The sequence below is a fragment of the Trachemys scripta genome, chromosome 8 (assembly GCF_013100865.1).
Source record: "Trachemys scripta elegans isolate TJP31775 chromosome 8, CAS_Tse_1.0, whole genome shotgun sequence".
In the NCBI taxonomy this organism is placed as follows: Eukaryota; Metazoa; Chordata; order Testudines; family Emydidae; genus Trachemys; species Trachemys scripta.
In genome coordinates, this window is record NC_048305.1 from 95,998,138 (window position 1) to 96,023,559 (window position 25,422).

The 25,422-nt window shown below is 44.4% G+C and overlaps 1 protein-coding gene across 2 annotated transcripts in view; it reads left to right on the forward strand.

The window, feature by feature from the left end:
• Positions 1–18,055: 18,055 nt before the first annotated feature.
• The window catches only part of USP24 (ubiquitin specific peptidase 24), a 119,951-nt gene continuing 112,584 nt past the window's right edge, over positions 18,056–25,422 (forward strand). Inside the window, exon 1 of one of the 2 annotated variants that reach the window (XR_004646883.1) lies at positions 18,056–18,492. Coding sequence is in view for 1 of the 2 variants with exons in the window: in XM_034779687.1 (XP_034635578.1) it covers positions 18,169–18,492 (324 nt within the window). In the remaining variant the exon portion in view is untranslated. The remainder of the gene's footprint in view (positions 18,493–25,422) is intronic. The other variant, XM_034779687.1, reaches the window with a different exon arrangement.

The window sequence follows — 25,422 nt, forward strand, 5'->3', positions numbered from 1 at the left end:
TAGCCAGGCTGAAACCTGACATGCTGGCAAAATGAATTGTGTGTGTAAATCTGAGCACGCAGGCCTGGAATTCCCTGACAGCTCAGGGAGCCAAAGACATAAGTATTCAGTCCCTGCAGTTCGACTGTGGGTGCAGGCGCTGCTTGGGTCTGCCCCAAGAGGCTGCCACGTTTCCTGAGATAGGAATGTTGTGTGAAAATGAATGCAACTGGACAGCAGGATCCCATTGCTGGCTTAAAAATTTGGCCTGTTCTTTCGGAAAAGTTCCCTGGGCCGTTTTGCTAGCTTCCCTCGTTGTTCCCTTTAATGGTAAGACAAACTTTGCTTCAAAGGCGCCACATGCTCGAGCTGCAAATTATTATTATAAAAATACAAAGCAAATGTTGGGGCAGACTCTGCCACCCTGGAGTACTTCGCCTCCTTGGATAATCCCAATGAAATACATAGACCCTGCACAGAATAATTTATTGCTCCTTAGGAGCCAGGGGGTGGCAGAATTGGTCCCATATAAAGACCATCAAAATGCAATACATATGACTATGCAAGGCAGAGGCAACTAGGCTGTGCATTGCATTGAAGGCATTAGAAAACCTCCTGTCTGGGAGGGAAAGGCCATCTGGTTTTGGTCCAAAGTTAAGATTAAATTTCATGGGCTCAACCTAATCTCTAGTAAATCTACCCCATAGATTACCCATGTTCTGTTGGCCATGGAGTATTCATATTTGGGCCCCATCTGCAGCCACGCCACTGTAGCCTACAACCTCATCATTAGCTAGATGGGGGTAGGATTTGGTTAACCCTAGGATGGGAGATTTCCAAGGAAATGCTTGGTGCAGCAGGAGCTGATGTTGGTGATTCAGGATACATGCATACACAGGGCAACACGCTCCTCTCTGCTGTACAGCAGCAAAGGAAGCAATACCGGTAGTGCCGACCCCCAAACGTTCCCAAATCAGAAGCTAGGCCTCAAAAAAATCATGACTTTTTTTAAAAATAAGTAAGTGGGAGGTTCTTTGTATTTACCTTCTGGCTTCTAAACCTGGAGGAGTTCACATTTCCAAGCTTTTCTTCCCAACCACCAGGGCTACAAACTTTCATTTAAAAAAAAAGCAAGCTGAGATTCTCACATGGTCACTTGACTCCAGGAGCTGGGGCTTTAAGAAAAAACCACCAAATATTTCAAGACTAGCAAAATCATGAGAGTTGGCCGCACTGCCTTATGCACCAGATTGGTCGCCAGAAAGGTGGAGAGGAGAGAGAAGTAGCTTCACAGTCTGCTACCCCCTGGTCCTAAAAACAACAGAGGCACCACAAACACATTTCCATAGTTCAAGAGTAATGGGTGGAGGACCAAAGGTGGGGAGAAGTAAGGCTGGAGAGTACCCATGTCCTACATTACACTTCCGTTTTGCTTTGGGAGATTGGAAATCTGCTCTGAAGTTATTTCTGGTGGAAACTCCAGTAGCTCCTCCTCACATGCAAACCCCTCCACGCTACAACCAGACTTTAGGTGTTTTGTGGGTACTAAGCAGCCACGATCAGATACCATGTGGCAGCATCAGTCCTAAGGTGGCTGGTGAATGGCCACAACCAGCCGTCATTGGATGCTGGCCAAAGGAAAGGGGAAGCCCAAGAAGTGTGCAAGCAGAAGGAGAGTGAGAATTTTGTTTCCTGGTGGAACAATTATGTTTGGCAGAATAAATCCTCTCAAAGAAAGTCTGTAATTTTGCTGTCTCTATCGACAGTCATATAAAGCTCTAATCAAGGAGGCTGATCATGTACTTAAAACCTTTTGCCAGGTTTTCATTATTACAGCTAGCTAGTTTCTGCAGTACCTCTCTCCTTTCATGCCTGCATCTAATGATGAAACTGCTAGTAGGTTACTTTGCTGTCATTGGTTTCATGCAGTGTTTAAAGTCCAGAGATAAAGCCTGAAGGGGTTTAATGATTTCTTGAGTCCCCTACAAAGTTTTTTTGACCCAGATTCTGCTTTTCCCCTGGTTGTAAATCCCCAAAACAGATTGTGTTTTTTCACAGCTGTCCAGTAGCTTATTCCACTGGTTTTTCTTGGCCCAATAGAGGGCAGTAGTGCAAAACAATTAGAAACCAGTACAACAGCTAGCCATCAGGTTCATTACTGATATTATGAAGGCAAAACAGTTCTCTTCCCCACTGTAGCCTTGTAGTATGTTAAAGAATAAGCTAATCTGTACCTAACAGGAAAAATAATCCTGAGAAAAAAATTCATTGCAATTATTTTTTTTAAAAATCACCTTTTAGAAAAAATATTTGGCAACACAAATCTGTTTCTCTAGAACTGGATGGTTCAGAGAATTGGTAATTGGCTAAAGAATAGGGTGACCAAATGTCCTGATTTTATAGGGACAGTCCCGATTTGGGGGGCTTTTTCTTATTATAGGCTCCTATTACCCCCCACCCCGTCCCGATTTTTTACACTTGCTATCTGGTCACGCTACTGAAGAGTCTCCTTGTTCATCAGGCTGCCTTCAGGCTCAGCCAGTAGAGAGTAGCAGTGATGAAAAGACTGAGAAGCAAGGTGGTCTAGTAGGTAAAGCACTTCTCTGGAACTCAGGAGAAGCAGATTTGATTCCTGGCTCTGCCACTGACCTGCAGTGTGATTTTGGGTAGGGAGAATGTGCCCAATCTGGATTATACTGAAAACTGAAGACAAGATGCAGAGGTGGGATCTGTTTGTATTTATAAATCATTCACCTACGTATTTCACAAGACAGCACATGCCGTTATGCAGCTTTGGCGACAGTAAAAACAAAAAAACAACCAAACCACCTTCCCCATTGGCATATATCTAGGTTTCTTTGTCCACAGCCTGGGACGTGGGTGCTCAGGTCTAATGATCAGAGCCATGGCACTCAGGCCTAGTAGTCAGAGCCAAGGGGCAGGAACTGGAAGTCAGGAGCAAACCTGGGAACAAGGCAGGGACAGACATAATCACAGCTGCAGACTTAAGTGCTGAGAAGCCACAGGCCAACTCCTTCTGCTGGGCCTAAATGCAGTCCTAGCAATGCCACTCAGATAATCTGGCCAATTAGGGGTTAGCTGGCTGATCCCAGGCCCTGATTCCTAACACTGGGCTTTCTTTAGAGAAGACTCCCATCCTTTAACTGACCTGGCTGGAGCTTGTTTAATTTGAGATTTGGTCAAACCAAGAAACCGTCAAGAAAAAAAATGGATACTGTAAGAAGCAATGGTAGTGATTTAGCAGGTAGTACCATTTCCTGAATCAGTCTGAGCTAATGTCCCTGCATGGGTATATGGGGCACCATGTTGCTGGAGGTGGTGCCTTTCAGATGAGCCTACAAGAACCCTAATGTCCTGAACACATTTCATCTTTTAGCCTCTGGATAAATACCTGCTTTTGCTTCAGCTGGTGCAGTGATTTTTCAGGTCAGTGCCCTAATCACTGTGTTGTAGTGTTACTTCCTTTGATCTCAGAAGTGGTTGTATTTCAGCACTGGGTCTATGATTTCTAGTTTGTAGTGTTATGGGATTCTTCTGGATTTTAACCTACTCTTTTATTAGGATACTGAGCTGCTGCAGGATGTGATTTTGGTAATTCATTATGAGTAGTATCTACTTGTAAGTTACAGAACACTAACACCTGTAGCCTCCAATGATGCTTCATTGTGTTAGATGCTGTACACGTGTAGCAAAAAGACAGTTCCTTTCCCAAGAGTGTATAATTAGGCTAATAGCAACAGATGGATAAGACAAGCAAATAAGGTGGGGAGAGGGAGGACAAGGTATCAATAATATTGACATAGACTAGGGGCTTGTCTATACTTACGCGCTGGTTCGGCGGCAGGCAATCGAACTCAGAAGTGCTCCCCGTCGACTCCGGTAATCCTGCTCGCCGCGAGGAGTACGCGGAGTCAACGAGGGAGCCTGCCTGCCGGGTCTGGACCGCGGTAAGTTCGAACTAAGGTACGTCGACTTCAGCTACGTTATTCAGCTACGCAAATAGTGTAGCTGAATTCGATGTATCGGAGCCGACTTACCCCGCTGTGAGGACGGCGGCAAAATCGACCTCCGCAGCTCCCTGTCGACGGCGTTTACTCCCACCTCCGCTGGTGGAATAAGAGCGTCGATTCGGGGATCGATTGTCGCGTCCCGACGAGACACGATAATTCGATCCCCGAGAAATCGATTTCTACCCGCCGATTCAGGCGGGTAGTGTAGACCTAGCCTGAGCCTTGATGAGGTTAAAGATGTGTCTTTACAATATGTGTGGGGGGCAGAGGGAGAGGAGTTTCTGCGATGCGTAGGGGAAGCAAGGTAGAAAGCAAGGAAGTGCTGGTGGGAGAAGTGGACAAACAGGCTGGGAATGCTGGTGGAGTAAAGGTAGCAGTGGATGGTGTGATACGGTAATACGGCTGATAAGTGAGATGGAGCTCAGTCCTGAGTATGCCTTAAAGGGTAAGGGCAAGAAGCTTCTCCTATTGAGTCATTATTAGACCAATATCAGTTCGATGTTAGGGATACATACAGTACCGTTTTAGCTGAGACAAAAGAAAACCAAGGCACCTTCTAATCACGACTACTGAAGATCTCTTGGTATTTCTTGGAAGCTAACCCTGCTGTTCTAACCAAATTAAATGGGCTGCTTGTACTTCTCTTGTAGTTCCATCTGCAAAAATTATTCCTGACTTCCTTTCCTAAACTCTGTGGCACAGAATGGCTACTGCCTTCCACCCTAGAGTGGCCCAAGTTTCGGTGCTGGTGGGTGCGTGATCCTGGTGTGTGCATGTTGTAAAGTGCTTTGGAGCCTGTTTGAACGAGAAGTGAAGTAGAAATGCTACGAAGTGCAATGGAAATCTAGAAATGTCCCAAAGGGAAGTACTCTTCTACCACAACTAAAACTGCTCCCAAGCTCTCTGCCTAAATTCCCTCTGGAATGTCAATTGGAGAAATTGTTTATCATTTCCCTTCTTAAAAACTGCTGCATGGTGTTCCAGGTGCCGAATGGCTGCTGGATGCTACCCAAAGCAAGGCCCCAGTACTAAGAACGTGACTTTGTCCTTATATGACACTGCAGACAAATAGGGTAACATTTCTTTTCAGTATGTGCATGTGCCTCCCATGAGCATGGTAGGAATTATGGGCCAGATTTTCATGTGATGTAAATCATCTACACTATGCTGATTTACACCAGCTGAGGATCTGGCCCTACTGACACCCACTTGTTTAACAAATGTGTATTTAGTGCTAGTTTTTGTTAAAATCAAACATAAAACCACACAGGATCTGTAAAGTAAGAGTCCATTCCCCCTCCCTCTTGTTTAATTTCTTTCTTGAGGCTCTTCCTCAAAGTAATAGAGTTAACACCCATCAGCCGAGCTTCTCCCCCCGCAGAATGTTTTATGTCTACTAAATGCTTTGTTAATAGGAGCTTTTAGAATTATTTACCTTTATAGACTTGTTTCTTCAGCTCCAACATTGAATTTACACCATGAGGAGCTGAAGAGGCAGGTTCTGCTTTAAAGGTCACAAACACAGTTGGAAAGAAATCTATACAGGGTGAAAGACCAAAGAGGAGTTTCTCTGTTGCTTCAGCATGTGGCACTGTACTGCAGCAAATCAATACAATCTGCCGCAGGAAACTCTCAAGCAGTTTTGTTTCCTGCATATTGTATATACACACACACACTACAAAAAGCTGCCTTAACCCTTAGAGCACTGCACACTAATACAATCATCCTCATGCATTACACTGCGGTGCACTAGACAAATTTACTCCTCCATAGAGTGCTCTCACCCCACCAGTGTTGGGCTCAAACTAAACTCCTTCCTAGCTGCCTAATTCTCCCATTATCCCCCACAAGCGACCGGACTCTCTTCCCCTCCTACCACTCACAGTTTGTCCCAGATGCTTCCTGTCTAGAAACAACATTGTAAAAGTGAAAATTATGTCAAGGGTGTGATTGACCACAAAAGCCACAATATTCAGATGCAGACAGCGGTCCTTATACTGCAGTCACAACATTACAGTGGATGACCTGAAAAGGAGCTCTATGGCGCTCGAAAGCGTGTCTCTTTAACCGACAGAAGTTGGTCCAATAAAAGATCTTACCTCGTCCACTTTGTCTCTCTTATTCCTTTTATTTATTTATGCTTCTGCATCACAGAATGGAAGATATATATGATCAGAGACTGTTCTAAGACATGTCTAATAGATTAGAGGGATCCAGGCATCAGGACTAGGAAACGTCAGATGTTTGTTTCATATCTAGTGCCTTCTCTAAAATGTCACTACATATTTGTATGCAGTGATGTTGTTGTAGGCATGTCGGTCACAGGATATTAGAGAAACAAGCTGGTTGAGATAATATCTTTTACTGGACCAACTTCTGATGATGACAGAGACAAGCTTTCGAGCCTACAAGAACTCTTCCTCAGGTCTGGGAAACTTACTCGGAGACTTTCCCAGACCTGAAGAAGAGCTCTGTGTAAGTTCAAAAGCTTGTCTCTCTCACCAGCAAAAGCTGGTCCAATGAAAGATTGGACCATCTTGCCTCTTTACATATTTGTGAATATTGGATGGTTGCTTTTTTGGCCTTACAGAGAAGTATGGCCTTTCTTCCAAAAAGCCATGGTCCACTTCCTTTCCAAATCACAGGATGGCATTTATGAACGTTATAACTTATTGTGATCCCTGTGTCTCCACTATTTCATTGCCACCAAGACCCTTATCCTGCTCTTTGAAGTCAGTGGCAAAACTCCCATTGACTTAATGGGAAAAAGCTTCTCTTTCATTCTCTTTCTGAATCCTCGGTCATGTGCTCACAAGCATGAGTGCCCAGACAGTAAATGAGGCATTTTAATATAATTCAGCTTTGCTCTGATTGAGGTCTAGCACCCACTGTATTATCATCATCTTCATGCTCAACCAGGTTTATGTGTGGTGGCTACGGTTGAAAAATAGCTGACAGTTATATTAAATTGCAAATCTTTGTTCCTCCATGGTGATGTCACTGAATCCTCTAAGTAGTCACGTGGATCCTGGATAAGAGCTGCTGGGTTACTCTGGTGGTCTTCCCTTCCTGATTTGTTGAATGAATGCTCATATTCCACTCTTATCTAGTTTCTGCACCCTTAAAACTGGAAACCTTCAAAAATTATGTAGATGCTCATCATAGCTCCTTAGTTAAGATTGAGTTGAATTTTGCACTTAAAACCACTGTTATTTGTGAAGAATACCACATATCCTCCCCCAAACTGCTAGAGAAATTAACAGTGTGCGTCTGAATGTCTGAGGTTGTGTATATGATTGAGAGCTGATTTATGAAGGGATAGGCTTTGCATAGTATTTTTTGTTGCGGGGGGTTACTTTTAGTTTTGTATTATTGTCCATTAGTAACCTGAACTGTTTTTCATAAAGGGGGGGGTTATGTTTGAATAGACTATAGACAGGATCAGCCCAACAGCTCTGGTTATGCTTAACTGGAGCCATTGTGACATCAGAGATAACCAGCCATCACGGTTCTTCCACAGCTAATTTGCACACTATGATTTTATTGGCTGCAATGAGGAACTAAGTGTGATGCCTTCCAGGGGTACCCAGGGTTGTGAGGCACCTCGCTATCACTTGCCCTTAGCATGTGGAAGCCTTGTCTGTGCTACCATGGGTCAGCTCCCCAGATCCACTGGCAACACAAGCCCTTCCCTCTAGACCAGGGATCGGCAACCTTTGGCACACGGCCCGTCAGGGAAAGCCGCTGGTGGGCCGGGACGGTTTGTTTACCTGCAGCGTCCGCAGGTTCGGCCGATCGCAGCGCCCACTGGCCATGGTTCGCTGGCCAATGGGGGCTGCGGGAAGTGGCGTGAGCCAAGGGATGTGCTGGCCGCCGCTTTCCACAGCCCGCATTGGCCTGGGATGGCAAACCGCAGCCAGTGGGAGCTGTGATTGGCCGAACCCGCGGATGCTGCAAGTAAACAAACCGGCCTGGCCTGACAGCGGATTTCCCTGACAGGCCATGTGCCAAAGATTGCCAATCCCTGCTCTAGACCTACGCAGGCCCCGTTCTCTCTGACAGGCACATTCCAACCTCCAAGCATCTCTCTAGAGTGTCCATACCCTGTTCTACTGAACACCCCTAGTATTCACAGAAACCATACACACCAGTTTACCAGTTCCACCTCCAATCGCCACTCTGCTTAACACCCAGCACTTAGATATATTTACAGTGAAATGATGTATGAGTTTATTTAACAAAGTATAGAGATTCAAGTGATAGCAAGTAGAAGCATTGGAAACAGAAGGTTACATAGAAAATAAAATCATAATACACATTCTAGAGTCTAGACTTAAATAACAAGATACTCTCATCTAAAGTATTGTTCACCAGTACTTTACAACCAGGCTTGACTGTGATCTTCTGTTCATGAGACAAGTCAGCTTGCCTCCCCAATGAAATGTCTCTTGGTACCCATAGATATATTGGGACAGTCCTTTTGTCCTTTTTATAAACAAGAATCCTCCCCACACACACAACCTCCTCCGCTCCCCCCCGCCCCCCGCTGATTGTTCTTTTCTAAGGCTTCCCTCTCTTGTTGATTTCTCTTGGTTAGGATCCAGTTCAGTATGCAAATAGATCTCCATTGTGAAGTGGACAATACAGAATACACATATGACCGGACAGGGAGATAAGAATCTGTTACCTCCTGCCTGAAAGGAACCTGTTTGGTGCAGATCACCTCTTCCAAGATCTTAAAACACAATTTTCAGTATAGATACATAACTTCTTAAATACTATCCTTACATACATTTTGCAATGATTGTGATGACCAGCGGCCTACTGGCTCTCAGTAGAGACATTACATGCCACCCGTTGGTGAACTAATATGTACATATCTGACCCAGGCAGTCTCTGTAAACCCCTGTGCCCTCTGTCAGTTGACACTAAGTGATCTCTGGATTACACTGAGGACCATCATGAACTTCACCAACTTCCACTCCAATTGCAAAGGTGAACTTCGTTGACCTGCATTCTCTAACATAAATACATAGCAACTTGCATGTATAAATCATACCAAAACAAGATGCCCCACTGCACACACTTTGGCTCCTGAGGAGAAGATGAAAGAAGAAATAGCACAACAGATGTTAGTCGTATCATTTAACGTGCTACTGGAAGACACTCAGGTACTATGATGAGGAGTGCGGTATAAGAACCCCTGTAGAACAGAATATCGTAAGCATTGCTTTTATTCCGCTCATGAGGGAAGATATAAAAATTAAGTTTTTAAAATCATTTTTATAGAATCTAGAACCACAAACATTAAAATGCATCAATCATAATTGTATGATTATTGCATGTCTACTACAGGGTGGAGTTATGGTAGTTTGGCTACTTTTACATGTTTAGATTTTTTTTTTTTAAATTCAACCAATCTGTATTTCCTGGGTTTGCAGAGTTTGTTTTGGAGAGAATCACAACATCCTTGTCACTTCTTTTAACATTTAAATTGTGGCGTGAGAGGAAGTCTTGTAATGCTGGTTTGAGCTGAAGAGCAGAACACAAGATTGGGTATATCTACACTGCAATTAAACAGCCCCTTACCCTGAGCCCTGCCAGCCCGTGTCAGCTGACACAGGCCAGCCGTTGGTGTCTAATTGCAGTGTAGACATACCCTCTATGCTATGGTCAATCAGGAGTGAGCACTGCAGAGCAGTTATGATCAGACCATTGAATAAGTTCTTTCCTCCCAGTTGTATTTCTCTTAAATTACTGATTCACTGTTTCCGTCGCTGCATCATGCTGTTCTCATTCAATGGAAACAGTGTGAAACTTTGGTTTTGTATTTAAGAGACTAGCTAGTACTGTTATAATAAAAAGTGCCAGAGTTGAGCTCCAGTGTTCTTTGACCACCAGGAGGAGAAGGGGATTAGTCTGCTGCCTTGGCTGGAGGTTGCACCGCTAACGATCACACCAGGATTTGCAACACTAGAAGTGGTTAGGTGGGGTTGGGGTAATATTGGGCTATGATACTCCCCCCTCCTCTGTAAAGCACTTTGAAATGCAGGGTTACAAAGCAGAAAAAGTAAATATTGTAATTAGGATTACGTGTGCACATGAGCAATTCCCTGCTTGAAACCAAGATAAGCAGCACTGGTGCAAATCACAACTTATAGCAGCTTTGCCTGAGAGTACAGACCAGTGCAACTATACTGTTATCTGGCCACCAGCAGCAGTAACTGCAGGCAAATCTACAAGGCCTAAGAGTCTTGTATTTATTTGTTGTTTTTTACTTGCCTGTATCACATGGTGCCAATTAACACTGACAAACTCTTTGTCTCTGTTAAAATCTTCATTTATATATTTTGCCTATATTTGCCTAGATGTCTTAATGTCTAACTGCATTTGTGTATTTACTTTGTTAGTATCTGTTATTGTATTTGAATTTTATAGAATATCTTTCATGATCCTTACCGAGCCCTTTTGATTCCTCACTTTAAAATTTCTCTTTAAAATTTCAGAGAAGCTAAATTATTTCTTCACAACTTCACCAAAGAAGCTACTGGAGACAGAACTCTCTCCAATATCCTTTCTTCTGGTAATACAGACTGATGTGTTAAAAGAGGAGGTGCTGCAACAAATAGCTATATTAAAGAGCTGGAAGTCCCTGCTACTATAAAGCACACTCATTAGGCCCAGGGCTAGCTCTAGGCACCAGCGCTCCAAGCATGTGCTTGGGGCAGCACTTTCCAAGGGGCTTTCCGGCCCTCCCCCCTTTTTTTTTTGCTTGGGGCGGCAAAAAGCCGGGAGCCGGCCCTGGCCAGAGCCCTGCCGCTGGAGAGCCAGAGCATCGTCCCCTGGAGCCGAGCCCAGGCTGTGGCGGCCGGCAAGAGGGGCTCCCGGAGTGTGTGAGGAGCCGGAGAGGGAGGGAAGCAGGGCCTGGGACGCAGGGAGGGAGGAGGGGTCCTGCTGCCGCCACCGCTGCTGCCCTGAGTCTCCCCAGGGCAGCGCGGCGTTTCCCCGCCCAAGAGGGCTGTGCAGGGCGCCGCTGGGCTGAGCAGGGGGCGTGGATCCTGGCTCGCACGCTGATGGAGCGAGTGGCTGGGCAGCCCAAGCTGCCAGGAAACTGCCTCCGGACCCAGCCCGCCGTGCACCTCTCCCGCCTCAGCCCCGTGCTGCTTGCCCTGGGTCCCCACAGCGCCAGGGGTGGGGAGAGGCAGAGCCCGGCTCCGAGCAGGGCAGCGGGGGATACTGCCCCGCCGGGGGACCCCCGCGGCTCGGGCACCTGGGGGTCAGTGTCTGTCCTCTCAGCTCTGCCTGCACGGGGCTGGGGAAGCAGCTGTCAGCGCCTGCCCCTCTCAGACCTTCACCCCCCATCCCGCTCGCAGCCACTTCACTTGTACCTCCCCCCATCACTCCTTCATCGCACCCCTTCCCCTTTGTGACGTTATTGATATAATCTGGGACCATATAGATCATTGTTGCAACCAAGGTCCTGTNCTGAGTTGGCACTCTCAGTTGGGTTCCACCAGAACCGCATTGTCACACCCTTGTACTCTCCCTTCACCCACACCTCTCCCCTTGTACCCTCCCCCAGCCCTCTCCTCCCGCACCTCCCCCTTCCCCTGCACCTCTTCTCCCACAACCCTCCTGATACCCTCTCCTCCTCTACCCTCCGCTGAGAGTACATCAAACCTCGCTTCTCTGCCAGTGTAGAGCCCGCAAGCACCCCCACACTCGCTCCTCTGTCTGAAACCTCTTTACTAGATCCCCATCCCTTTCCGGGTACAAGGTTTGAGGGTTAGTCCCTATGCCTTCCATGTACATTTGGAGCACTAAAGATGGGGTTGCGGGGGACGGGGGGGTGGGGCGAGATTTATACTAAAGTGAAATAAAAATAGGAGAAACGGTTTGATCCTCACCGCAAGTGTAAACAGGGATTGCTGTGGTGTATGAGGAGGTCACGTTTGGGGGGGCGGGGAGCCCAGGGCTGGGGCGGCAGGGGGTGTGGGTGTGGGGGGAAGAGAGAGCCCAAGGCTGGGGTGGCAGGGGGTGCGGGTGGGAGAGGGCACTGGTGGCGGGGGGTGGGGAGAGCCGAGGGCTGGGGGGGGGGGTAGCCAAAAATTTTTTTGCTTGGGGTGGCAAAAAACCTAGAGCCTGCCCTGATTAGGCCATCCCTCTTTTATAATGTTTTAAGTTAATATGTATTATGTTTTGGGTGAATGAAGATAGAGAGGAGATATATCTGTAGCCAATGATTTAAGTTTATTATTCATTTATTGTGTGATTTTATGATTAATCAGCATGTTATATATTCATTGTGAGTTAATTAGTAGGATTATAGAAGTATAAGATTGATCAGTATTTACAGGGAATTATGTGTTCGATATAAGTAAGACAAGCTAAAATGCAAGAACCTGTATGTTGAGGCCTGCAAGATTTTAGCTTAGCTATTTTGGGCCTTGGAGACAAGAAATGCTGACATAAGTAAATGACTGAGGAATATGCTCTAAGATTATGGGGGAAAAGGCACCAAGTGGTAATGTTGTGAAAGTCTAGCCAAAAGATTCAATTTTAAATTAGAAAACGCTGTAAAAGCAAATCTTGTCTCCAACATGTGTCTTAACACAGGATATAGGTGGTATGTCAATGTTAATGAGAACCTACATGGCCTATGGAATTCAGGGTCCCTTATGTTTCTAGGGGACACAAACCAGTAAGAGAGGGTTGACACTTTAGTGTACATGCGCAGAATGTAAGTATAGACAGAATCACATTATAAGAAAGGACGCCCACAGCGGGAAAACTGAGCTTTCTATGGGAAACCTCCAGCAGGATCCATCCCCATATTGATGATCAAGCCATCAGATAACCATCAGACTCTAACACCATCTAGGAGGATATGAGTATGTCTGTAGTTATAACTGGTGCATGGATATATTTAGGACTTGTATATGCTGTAACATTTATAACTTTGTTGGCAGCTTTAATAAAACTAGTAAAAATAATGAACCTTGTTCTTGTAATTGTGTTACTTGCCTTTGGTTTCATGAGCTCCTTTGAGCAATAAATCTAAACCAAACAGAGATAACTCTTATTAAACTTAAGACTGTGGCCGCCAAAGGCAAACCCACTGTAGTATAACAGTTTGATAAAATTAACATTAAATAAAATAAAAGGCTACATACCTAACTAAAATAATAAAAACGACCATCTCAGCTCAAGAGCAGTGTGCTATTAATTTCTTAATTTATTGCATAATCCTGCCATGTTTGTTGACAGTTGTGTGTGCCAAGTTCTCACCCACAGTTTTCACCCTTCTGCCCATGGAGAGAGATGCTGTTCATTTGGCTGGCTACCGGGCTGGAAATCTCCTTTATCATTATCTGACCTGCCTGCATCAGGTGCCTTATCCTAAACCATTAAAGTGAGTCAAAAAGAGTGTTCTTCCCTCCCAAATAGAACACAGCTGCTTTTTGTAATGCATATGACTTGCATACCCTCGTCTACGCTACCAACTTATGTTAGTATAACTACGTCACTCAGGAGTGTGGAAAATCCGCACCTACCGAATGACCTACCTCCTGGTGTAGACAGTGCTCTGTCAACAGGAGGGCTTCTCCCATCAACATAGCTACCGCTTCATGGAGCGGTGGAGTACCTACGTTGATGGGAGAAGCTCACTAAACGCTACAGCAATGCAGCTGCACAAGTATAGCTATGCCGCTGCAGTGCGGCAAGTGTAGACAAGCCCTATGTCCCTTCATAGAATGCCTGGAAAGAGAAACTCTTTGTGGAGACCATTTTTATATATATGTATTTCTTACCATGGAGGATAAAACTCCTGTTTGATGCCGCTCCTATTGCTTACCTACCAGAGTTTTGAGTATACAAAACAGTAATGTACCTGTCTTTTTATTCCACTTCCCTGTATGCCTGTTTATTCATAGTTATAAAGGATTTATAAACAAGAAGGTTTAATCTCATCGCAAACTCTCCTTGATAACATGTTACTTTGCTACTTCAGGGAGTCAGTCCTTTACCATAAATAAATTATACAGTATAACAAATTTAAATTCTCCTCTACTAAAATCGCCAAATATTTGTTAGTCACTTTCAGTTACAGGGAGCTGAAGCTTTATTTATAATAGGCACATAGGAAAATAAAAACATGATCACAAATTTTTTTTCCAGTAAAGTCAAAGATTTGGGGTGAAATCCGCACGCTGTTGAAGTCAATGGGGAAACTCCCATTGGGCCAGGATGTCGCCCTTTGCCTGTGCTGTGCATGCATGGTCTCCACAGCAATACAACTGTTCTCACAGAGGGAAAATGTTGCATTTGCCGTTTAAGAAAAGGTGATATCTAAAACACAGCATTGCTTGGGTCTGTGAAGAAAAGAATAACCAGCCAGTTAAAAATATAAATCAACACAATAGCCCTGCACCAATATCTCTGCAAAAGTCATTATACTGGATTCAGTCACATCTTATTTTTAGGCTGTCTGCCTAACAAATCCAAGCTAGCTATGACTGCCATCCCAAAAGTTGTCTACAAGGTCATGTACTTCTGGCACCTACCAAAACATAAGTAGATATTGCAAAATACTCTTTTGTGAGTAAGTAACATCCCTGGAGGTTCTTAGGTATTTGCATACCATTAATTCTGTAGGACCTGGTTAATTTCTGTAAACATAACACAACCCAAATAGCTGGTAAATTCACAATATATTAAATAGGAACACAATTAAATCAATCACTGAATACCTACACACATTCCTGGTGACCAAAGTACCCATTTTGATGCTCTAAGCTAGGGTGGGAAACCTATGGCCCGTGGGCTGGATCCAGCCTGTTGCTTAATTTCACCCGGCCCATGGCAAGCCCCAAGCTGTGAGCACAAGCTTGCCCTGCCGCGGGCGGGAAGCCCCGAGCATCGATGCCCCCTTCCCTCCCCTGCGGAGCTGTATGTGGCTCGACACTGATTTTTTCTGTGGGCCAATGGCCCATGATAGAAAAAAGGTTCCCCATCCCTGCTATGAACATCCTGTGACCTTAAGAACCCCTCAGTGCCAATTGGCAATGGGATTACAAGATATCCTGATATGTACATTCTCGTTCACCAAAGAATATCACAAGGTCTTAAATGAAAGCCAACAACATGTTGATTGTTAATATTGTTGTGAAATGTGTGCACAGTAACTATGTAAGGAGTTGTGTGTATATTGGGAATATGTTCCTAAAGTCTGTATCAAGACAGAGTTAACAAACAAGTTTTCTGTCATAAAAAAGATGTTTATCACCTGTCTCGCTGGCATGTAAATTAAGCATATAAATTAACACAATGGAGACTCACTAACATATGAAGTCAATGGGAGGGTTGTGAACTCAACAGGGAGGCAGCACACCAGAGAATAAGCGATGAGAGTAGAGGTCATCCAAATTCTGAAGTTCAGACAATGAACTTTGGGGAATATAAGGAGAAGGCACGGAAGACAATCCTTTATCCTGCACCTAGCAAATAACTGGGCAGTGCAATTACATTAATGAAAACAGGATCACAACCTGCCATGGCTGGAAATGCTGCAAAGGACATTTGGATGAGATAAATTTTAGACAGAAAGTTAGCCTGTTAGGTTTAGTCTCTAGAAATCATGTTATAAATATACATGTTTTATGTAATCCTTTTTGTTCCCTTTATCCTTTTTCATTGTCTCTTGTATCTTGAATCTTTGATAATAAACTTATTGCTGTGCTTTCTTGCACCCTCCAATGACCTTCTGGGTCTCCAGGTACCACATCCTCTCTGCAATGCTCCATTTGGGCTGGTTTGCTTAGCTAACCTCCTCCATCTGGGGCATAAATTCCTTCTAGTGATATCACAGGAAAAATGTGTGCAACTTGGGACCCACAACATTCCTGGAGGATTACTAGACATCCTTCCCAGCACCTCCACTGAGCTGTAACACATGGTCTTTGCCTGAGGGCAGTCTCCAATGAACCCTGTCTGGTGAGATGGTAAAAGGGGCCTTTGGGACTGGCACTCCTGGTTTCTAAAGTGACACTGCACTGTTATCAGTCAGTACTACCTCCACATTTGGCTAAAATGTCATCAGTCTGCCCAATATAAAATTATAGCTCTCAAGTTTCAGCACTGCTTGACTATAATAGAGCATCTGTCACTACAACTGAGTCCATGACATTCTGCTTCCCTACTACTTCTGCCTGAAAGCCAATAGGGCTTTAATTCATTCACCTGCATGCAAAATTACAGATGTAGTCTGCTGAGTTCAGTGCTGGGCTTCCTCTGTATAGCCTTAGGCAAGTCACTTAAACGCTCTTTGCCTCAGTTTTCCGATCTGTAAAATGGAGATAAGTCTGACCTACTCACAGTGTGTCGAGGACTAATTAATGGTTGTAAAGTGCTTTGAAAAAGAAAAAGTGAAATGAAAGCACTACTGTAGGTAATATGATTGACTCAAGAGTCAACATTCAACATATTAAATGAATCAACCAGAAATGCTGGAATTTTGCTGAAGCCTGCCACATTTGAGCCTCGGCAGCTCGATGAACTCTAGTACCTCATGACTGGAGGTCAGTGTGAACGAAAGTGCCCTCCCTAGGTCTGGAAGGTGAATTCCAAAAGAGCTCACAACTTACACACAATTGATTTGTATGTAGTTCCATTAAAAGAGTGAGAGGAATTAGAAAGTTTATATTAAAAAGAAGAACAGGAGTACTTGTGGCACCTTAGAGACTAACAAATTTATTAGAGCATAAGCTTTCGTGGACTACAGCCCACTTCTAGTCCACGAAAACTTATGCTCTAATAAATTTGTTAGTCTCTAAGGTGCCACAAGTACTCCTGTTCTTTTTGCGGATACAGACTAACACGGCTGCTACTCTGAAAGTTTATATTGTGTGACCACATTTTCTGCCCATTGCTTATGTTGACATGAGGAGTGTGATGGCTAGTGACATACCGAAATACAAAATGAGTAAACATTTACTATGTCAAGTTGTCCGTTGTTTCATCTAAAAACTGTATCTCTTGAAATCTTTATCTTCATCGATGAGTGCTGTAGCAAATCCAAGGCATTTGGGACATCAATGTCACTACACACCATACCATGGCCACTTGGAATTTCATAATGATAGTGAGGATGTAGCTCAAATCCTCCCGCTCCAAAAGCACAGGTCCTACTTCTTGAGTAAAAGGAGACTCTTCATTAATGGCTAGCAGTACAGAGCCTATGGCATACAGTTGAGCAATTCTAATTATAGTCTGTAGAGGATACATACACAGTACTCAGCTCATTACATGATTATAACCAATGCCTCTTTCTTAATTGTAGTGTCCCTGATTTTAGAGTCAGTTTTTCAAATTTCCTCCTAAATTGCACCCATGGGGTTTGCCTCTACATCTGCAGAATCCACCACTTTTGTGCCTGCGCTCCTTGACCCTGCCTGACCATTTGCACACGTACCTCACATTGACCTCTGTCAAGTCCTCATTTATGCCATCAGTTCTGCCAGCCTGTGCTAGTACCGGGTTTATGGGCACGGCAGAGATGGGCACAAATAAGCAAAGCAGGCAGAGGCAGGTTTGGGAGGCTCTCTCTCAGTCCTCGCTGCCCGCCCTCTTCAGGACAGGGTGGCATTAGTCTGGAAAACCCTGGTCCACTCCTCTTTCTATCTCCCCCTAGCAGCCTCCTTCTTCTCTCCTTGCCTTGCCGCCTCCTCCATCAGATCCCTGGCAGCCCCCTCCATTACCCTCCTCCTCCACTCCTGGGAGCCTCCCTCCCACTCCCTCAGCCTCCCCAGGTACCCTTTTGCCCTGAGACCCTTCTCTTCCTCAGGAGGCTGCAGCCTCCCCCTTAGAGCCCCTCCCCCCCGCAGCAGCCTTTTCAGGTTCCCATGGCAACCTCCTCCTCCCTCATACCCCGCCCCTCCCCGCCTCCATTCATGCCCAATAAGCCACGCCCCCTCCCTTGTCACGTGACCAGGGCCCCAGGCGTGTCCCCCACCCGGGCTTCCCCAGCCGCTTCCGGGTGGGTGCGGGGCTCCGCGGCGGCGGTCCTGAGGCGGAGGGGGAAGGCGGCCGTCAACATGGCGGCGCGCAGAGCGGGCAGCGCCTGAGCCCGGCTCCCGGCCCCTATCCCCCCGGCCCGGCCATGGAGAGCGAGGAGGAGCAGCACATGACCACGCTGCTGTGCATGGGCTTCTCGGACGCGGCCGCCATCCGCAGGGCCCTGCGCCTGGCCAAGAACGACATCAACGAGGCCGTGGCGCTGCTCACCAACGAGCGGCCCGGCCTGCACTACGGCGGCTACGAGCCCATGGACAGCGGGCAGGGCCAGCCGGGGCAGGGCGGGCACGGCTCGCCGGCGGGCGGGCAGGGCTCCCGCGGAGGGGACGGAGACGGCGGCGGGGGGAGCGGCGGAGGCGGCGGCGGGTTCGATCCACCTCCCGCTTACCATGAGGTGGTGGAGACCGAGGTGAGGCGCGGGGGGCTGCCTGGGACCGGGCCCCTCACAGCTGCCTTCGCTCCCGGGCGCTGAGAGGTGTGAGCCGGTGTCGGGCTGCACCTAACGGACCGGCCGGTATCTCCTCATCCCCGGGTTAACGGGCTGATCCCGGCCCGGGAGGGTGGGATAGCGACCCTCTTAGTCCAGCCCAGCCCAGCCCGTCCTCTCTGCTCAGCTCCATGTTCGGCCACCTCCCACCCAGCCCCAGGGCAAAAAATACCTGGCAGGGGCCCCAGCGTCTTGGTTGTGAGGGTGCCGGTCTCTGACTCCACCCGACCTGGATGACTGGGCTACTGGGCCAAAGGCATCGGGGAGTTAGTAGGTTTCCACTGCTGCGTTGGGGCGGCTCCAAAACTCAGTGGGTGCACGGGTGAGTGCCGCTCTCGCTGCTGGCAGAGCACAAACTGATGGTGGTTTTAGCTTCTCCCACAATATGGATCCTGTTGTAGATTGCCCCCAAAATGGAGCAGCTCTGCCCTTGGCATGTGGTAGTCAGTTTCAGCCATCATCAGCTCAATTAATTCAAGGTATCGCTGCCCCCACCACCACACACACACACACACTAAAAGCATAGGATGGAATTTTTCTCCTGTTTGGTGACTGTGGAGAAAATATGCTGTATCTATTTATTTCAGTGTCTAGAAAGTGAAGTGCTTGCCATTGGCTCTAAGCATTCTAGGAACATAGTATTATCTGGCTTTGCCAGGATTTTTTTTTCTTTGCCTCATTGCATCAGCCAGGTGGCTCTACACTGTAATGTTCTTTTATTATTATTTTATTATTTGGTTAAAAGAGGGGGAAAAAGAAAAAATACAGTGTGATTACCTTGATTTACTTTGCACAAATCAAAATAGAGTTGGGTTTGTTACTGGATGCTAGGTTAATACAGATAGAAGTAATGGAAATAAGAATAAATGATAACTTTAAAAGATGGTGAACTGAAATAAAAATGCCTTAAAATATTGATTTTTTTCAAACTTTATAATTTAAACTTATCTATATTTCAGAATAGCTTTTTGATAAAAGTACTGAAGAATATTGTCCCTTCACAACTTTGCCTCTTCCTACTGGTCTGCTTTTGTCTCTTCTCTCATCTCTCCTCTGCTCTGTCAGTTATGTCAGCCTTATTGTCAACCCTTATGCCAGCTTCTCATGCAAACCTCTTCATGCCTCCTGTGCTGCTTCTCATGTGTGGGTGCCTTCTCTGACCTTCGGTGTAAGACCATTACCCTTTCTTCCTTCAAATCTGAATTCAAAACTCACCTTTCCCATGATGCCTTTAAGAAATGAGGCAATTAATGTCTAGTTAGTTGAATATAGGGGGATGGTTGGTGCTTATCTGTATTTTTAAATGTTGCTGTGTGTGTGTATGTATATGTGTATACCCTACGTTACTGTACCCCTACTTTCACTGCATCACTCTACTTAGGCAAACCTTAGGCACATGAATAGTCCTATTGAACTCAATGGATTAAATCTTCAGCAGATCTGCTATGATGTACACCAGTGGAGGATCTAGCCTGATGGATTATCTTACATGCATAACGTTACTCATGTGGAGATGTCTGCAAGATCAGAACCATATATTGTTTGAATCAACAAAGTTACAATGGATAAAACAAAAACTGGTTTTTAGTGTCTCTTGGAGAGGCTGGTGGGGGGCGGGTATCATGATCCCAATATGTGTAATCTGTTGTCAGTAAGCAGTTTATGACCAAGAGGAAGGGATATTTAACATCTCTAATTTCAAATAAACATGTATAGTTACACATGAGATAAGATGCTTTTTTCAATATGATATTTAAAGGGACACTGTCCATTTAAACATTACATTTGTCTTCTTTTTTAACCTATTCTTGTTACAAATGATATCTAAGATTATGATACTACCTCTGAAAGAATAGAGGGGGAAATTCCTTTGTTTGTATATTTGATGCTTTGTGTATAGTGAACTTCACTGTTTCCTTTTCACAGTAAAATATTTCCCTTTTAGTGGTGGTGTTACTGAAACTAGGGAAACAAAAACAAAATATAGAAAATATGACAAATTGCAGAGGGTTAGGAGCATTTGAGAGTACAACTTCAGCAATAGGATCCACACAGATGCAAGCGTTCTTCCACACTGACAGATCTGATTACAAGATTGAGAGCCTCATTTTTTGTAATGTGAAAGTCTTATTTACAGGAATAGTTTAGAGAACAAAATTAATGTCTTTGTATTGCATTGTTACAGTTCTTCACTTATTCCAGTTTTTCCTCTTTAAGGTATGAGGTGTGACCTGCTATTCTATTCTGTGTTTATTTTTTTAAATTGTAATCTGGAGCATTCCTATATATATACTTATATGAGGAGACTACTATAATAGATACCTTCTGAAGCAGAGCTTCAAGATATACAGTTGGTTAAAGAGACGCAGGCCACTGAGAAATATTTGTTTGCAACATAAGATGCTCTTTCTCTTACTAATGCTAGCTTACATTATTAAAAACTAATACATTTTAAAATCCAGTTTACATTTTAATTTAATTGTTTGTTTCTCATCATGGACAATGAAAATTAATCTCAAGTTCTTAATGTTGCAGTGTTCAGGGAAATTGCTTGAGTGGGGGCTGGTTATGTTCTATAAAAGCTTGTTTTTACAAAATTAAAATTTTGGCCAAATACATGTTGATCCTTTTTCTTGTTTCCTTATAATAATTTTAGGTGCCCCCTTTGTGCTTCAGATGAGTTGTTTCTGGGATAATTTTAACGAGGTTTTAAATAAGGTCGTTCTCTTGAGTATCCATGAAACTTTCCAGAGAAAAATATTTCCACAGCATTTGGATATTCCTAGGAACACCTATCTGTCATGTTTGTTGTGATTACTAGAGTTGCTTGTTAAGCACTTGTATTCAGTTTTTGATAAATAAGGTGATGGAATTTAGAATAGTCATATAATTCACTTGCTGATTATGATGCATGCCATGATGATGGGTTATATTATTGCCAAATTCCCTACCCTGCGCTACCAAAAAAGTCTGTTCAACCATCATCAACTCCATTAATCTCGGAGATATATCGGGGGAGCCTGTTTGCTTGCTGCTTTATTTGCCTGTGTGGGCATGGAGTCCATTAAATTTAAGGCTTTAAAAAATAAAATAAAATAAATTGACATCTTGGAGACCTTTCTGAGCTCTTAATTCCCCTTATACTGTCCTGTTCTTTGAGGCCCCATGGGACTGGGGCTTTTGAGCCTGAAGCTTGCAAGAAGAGATAGTCTCTGTATCTTGGTGGCTCTGGGGTTGTGGGATCTCTTCTTTTTAGAACTTTATGGTAACAACTTAAGACCCCTTTAGAAATAAATGTGAAATCCTTTTTTTTTATTTCAGAAGGTGTTTTAGTATGGCATGTTTCTTATTTTTCAGACATCAAGGTTTATTCTCTTGAGTTACAAATTATAAATTTTGATTCAATGATTAAAATGCCTAAGCTGCTTGTAAATAGATGCTATGTACATTTAATAATAAAGTCAGCGATAATGTACACTGTAATTGCATAAATAATATACTTGTTAATTTGTTTTTACATTGCACATCTTAAGAATATGCAGCCTAAGGCTAGACAAAGCCAAAGGATGAGAATCTAAAAGGTATAGTGTTCAGATAAAATCCCATGAAAACACAGGAAAGGAAGAATTTAATCAGGAAGGTAATATCTTGATCAGCAATACTGTGCAGTACATTAATAAAAGTGTTGTAATTAATAATATCTCTTGGGCCTTACTCCCTGAAACTCACTCATTCACCACAAAGCTTAAACCAAGAGTCTATCTACCTGTGCCCACCTTCAGTGAATGGATTAAACATTTGTTATGTGGGGAGAAGAGCTAAGGAACTTTCTCATCCTTTGATCGTAGTAAGGATTGTGGCTGTTATATTGTTACCATCCTCCTCTAAATGGATCAAAATAAAAATTCTCCTGTGAAGGCAGAAACTGATCTTAAAGAGAGAATTTGGTGGTGAGGAAAATTTAGAGGGCTGGGAGCTCATTATATAACTTAAACCCTGCAGTATGACAGAGTAGTAACTTGCTGTGTGCTTCACTCATACTAGTTGCACTTTCTGATCTGCAATTTTATGTGTTAGTTTCATTTCCTAACTTTACAATTAAAAAGAATCCGGAATTCATGTTAGTTTTTCAGGTTTTTTAAATAGGAATTTCTTTGGTGCTCGCTCCCTAGTATCTGACTAGTTCACATACCTGAGATGTTACTGCATTTTTCAGCTGCCAATCTAATTAACAGTGATGGCAGGGAAACTGAAACTGTGATCCAGTGTCTGATTCTTGCTGTAGTCCTGAACCAGGGTCACTGCACACCAAGAGCCAGTAGTACAAAGTTTGATAGGCTTCATTGGGATAAAGGTGTGTACCTTCTATTTTTGTGAATCTGGTGGTTAGTTTTGACCGGTATCAGAGGTCTGCTGCTCTCTTTCCCCCCCCATCTTATCTTCTCCACTGACTGACACTTGTCTGGAGTGCTGAGCAAGGCAGAGCTGAGGCCTTTGCTCAGTATCGACTTCAGGGGTACTGCAAAATGGGATCCTCCAGCTTGGGGAGTACTGAGCAGGTCTTGCAATTCTTGAGCCTGGCCAACCCTTGAGATGGGATAGCCAATATAAAGTTCTGAAATGTATGAGATAGGAAAAGACAGCAAGTTTTCTGTTCAGCATTTACTTCTGGCATATAATGCTGTTGAAAAGTCAGTGAACACAAATTATAGTAATAGTATTGGGCATACACTAGCATATTTCTGCTGTTTCTGTTGAACTTCATGTTAGCATTTTAAGACTTGCCAGAAAGTATGCACAGTAGAGTAAATATATTGCCTCTCTCTCTCTCTCTGTTAAATCTATTTCTAGATTATCACTTCACAAGTGGCACACAGTGCAGGAGTGTTGCTTTTTTTTAATCTAGATGGTATGTTTCAATACAGTTCATGAACCTGTGGATGGAATTTTTATTTTTTACTACAAGATGTTTTTCTCTAGACAGAACTGTGGTGGTCTGGTGAATTACATTGTATCAGTGTGTTTGCCTTACAAAAGTTACCATTTTTTGTAATACAAAATGGTAGAGCTTCAGGCATAATACAGGTTACAGAATGGGTTTGTATTCCACATTTTTATTTGGAGTTCTGTTGCCTCTGTATAATTCCTACTGCAGGTGTAAATAGATTTATAAATGATTGAGTGCTTTACGTAGTGGTGACTGTGAAGGAAAGTGTGACCATTATGCAGTCGCTAATGTACGCAGAAACTTGGATGTTAGAATCTGTTATGTTGAGTGAGGGAGAATGTTGGCCAGAACAGAGGTTCGTTCACCTTTTTTGCCTTTTGAAGATGACATGACACTGGATAGATACTGAATGCTGGAAGATAACATGAAGGATATCAGATCAGCTGCCCCTCTCCTTCCCCCCAGGTACTGCAGTGTCAGCCTGGGAGGGGATCCCTAATCGTGGTGTGAAAACTGAATGCCACATCCACTAGCCCAGTGGTTTTCAACTAGGGGTACACATATCCCTGGGGGTACACAGAGGTCTTCCAGGGGTTACTCAACTCATTTAGATCAGTGTTTCTCAACCCAGGGTTTGCAGCCCCTAGGGAGGTCACGGGATGGGTTAGGGGATTGCAAGTGCAGGGCCGGCATTATGGGATGGCAAGCAGGGCAATTGCCCAGGGCCCCAGGAAGCTAAGTTACATGCTTCAGCCCTGCTGTGTGTGTGTCGAGCTTCAAACAAGGCTTACAAGTGAAAAACAGGCTGAAGTACACACTGAAATGTAAGTACAATGTTTATATTTAAATTGTTCTCATTTTTACCATATAATTATAAAAGAAAACAATTTTTCATTATTAGTGTGCTATGACACCTTTGTTTTTGTAAGCAAGTAGTTTTTAAGTGAGGTGAAACTTGGGGTACGTAAGACAAATCAGACTCCAGAAGGGGTACAGTAGTCTGGAAAGGTTGAGAACTACTGCACTAGCCCAGAAGTAAGGCTGCTAATACTAAGCCATCCTGACACACTTTTGTGTCATGGACATACTTTGTGTGTCATGGTTGAGAAAAGGAAAAATTATAAATTCCTCTTTGTATGTAGACTAAAACTTGAACTATACAGCAAGCTAGTTTATTTACTTAGTGAACTAATTTTAACTAAATTTCATTGCAAATAGGTCAGGTCTATGGATTACAGTCAATCTTGTTGGCATCTTCATGCCCATCTCACCAAGAAAAATAAAAATTGAATGTCAAAATTAAAAGAAATGCAAAAAAAAAAAATTTGATTTTTGCAACTCTTCTAAAACATAATTAAGTAGCACAGTAGGGTTTCAGTTGCCCCAGAAGGTCCTCCCTGTATAAGGCAAAACACCCTGGACCAGCTAAGTTGTACCTGCTTATACAAGTCTTGATTAGGCCCTGTTCGCATAACATAAATTGAATGCATGTCAGATTTATTCCAACCAGCAGACAAATTGATTTGGAAAAAATATAGAATTCCATACACCACATTCTTTAAACAACATGTTGAATTTTAAATAGGGTTACCATATTTTGTGCCTCCTAATGGAGGACACTCCCAGGGGCCCCGGCCCCTGCCCCCGCCCCAACTCCGCCCCCTCCCAAAGTCTCCGCCCCCTCCCCTGCTTGAAGCCTGAAGCAGGTAAGGGGGAGTGTGGGGGGGAGGAGGCGCGGCCCAGGCTGGCCCCCGGCGGCTCCAGCCTGGGTCGGCTCGGGCCCTGGCCGACCACCCCCGGCTCCCGGCCCCCCGGCCCGGCTCCCGGCCCCCCGACCCCGGCCCGGCTCCCGGCCCCCCGACCCCGGCCCGGCTCCCAGCCCCCCGGCCCGGCTCCCAGCCCCC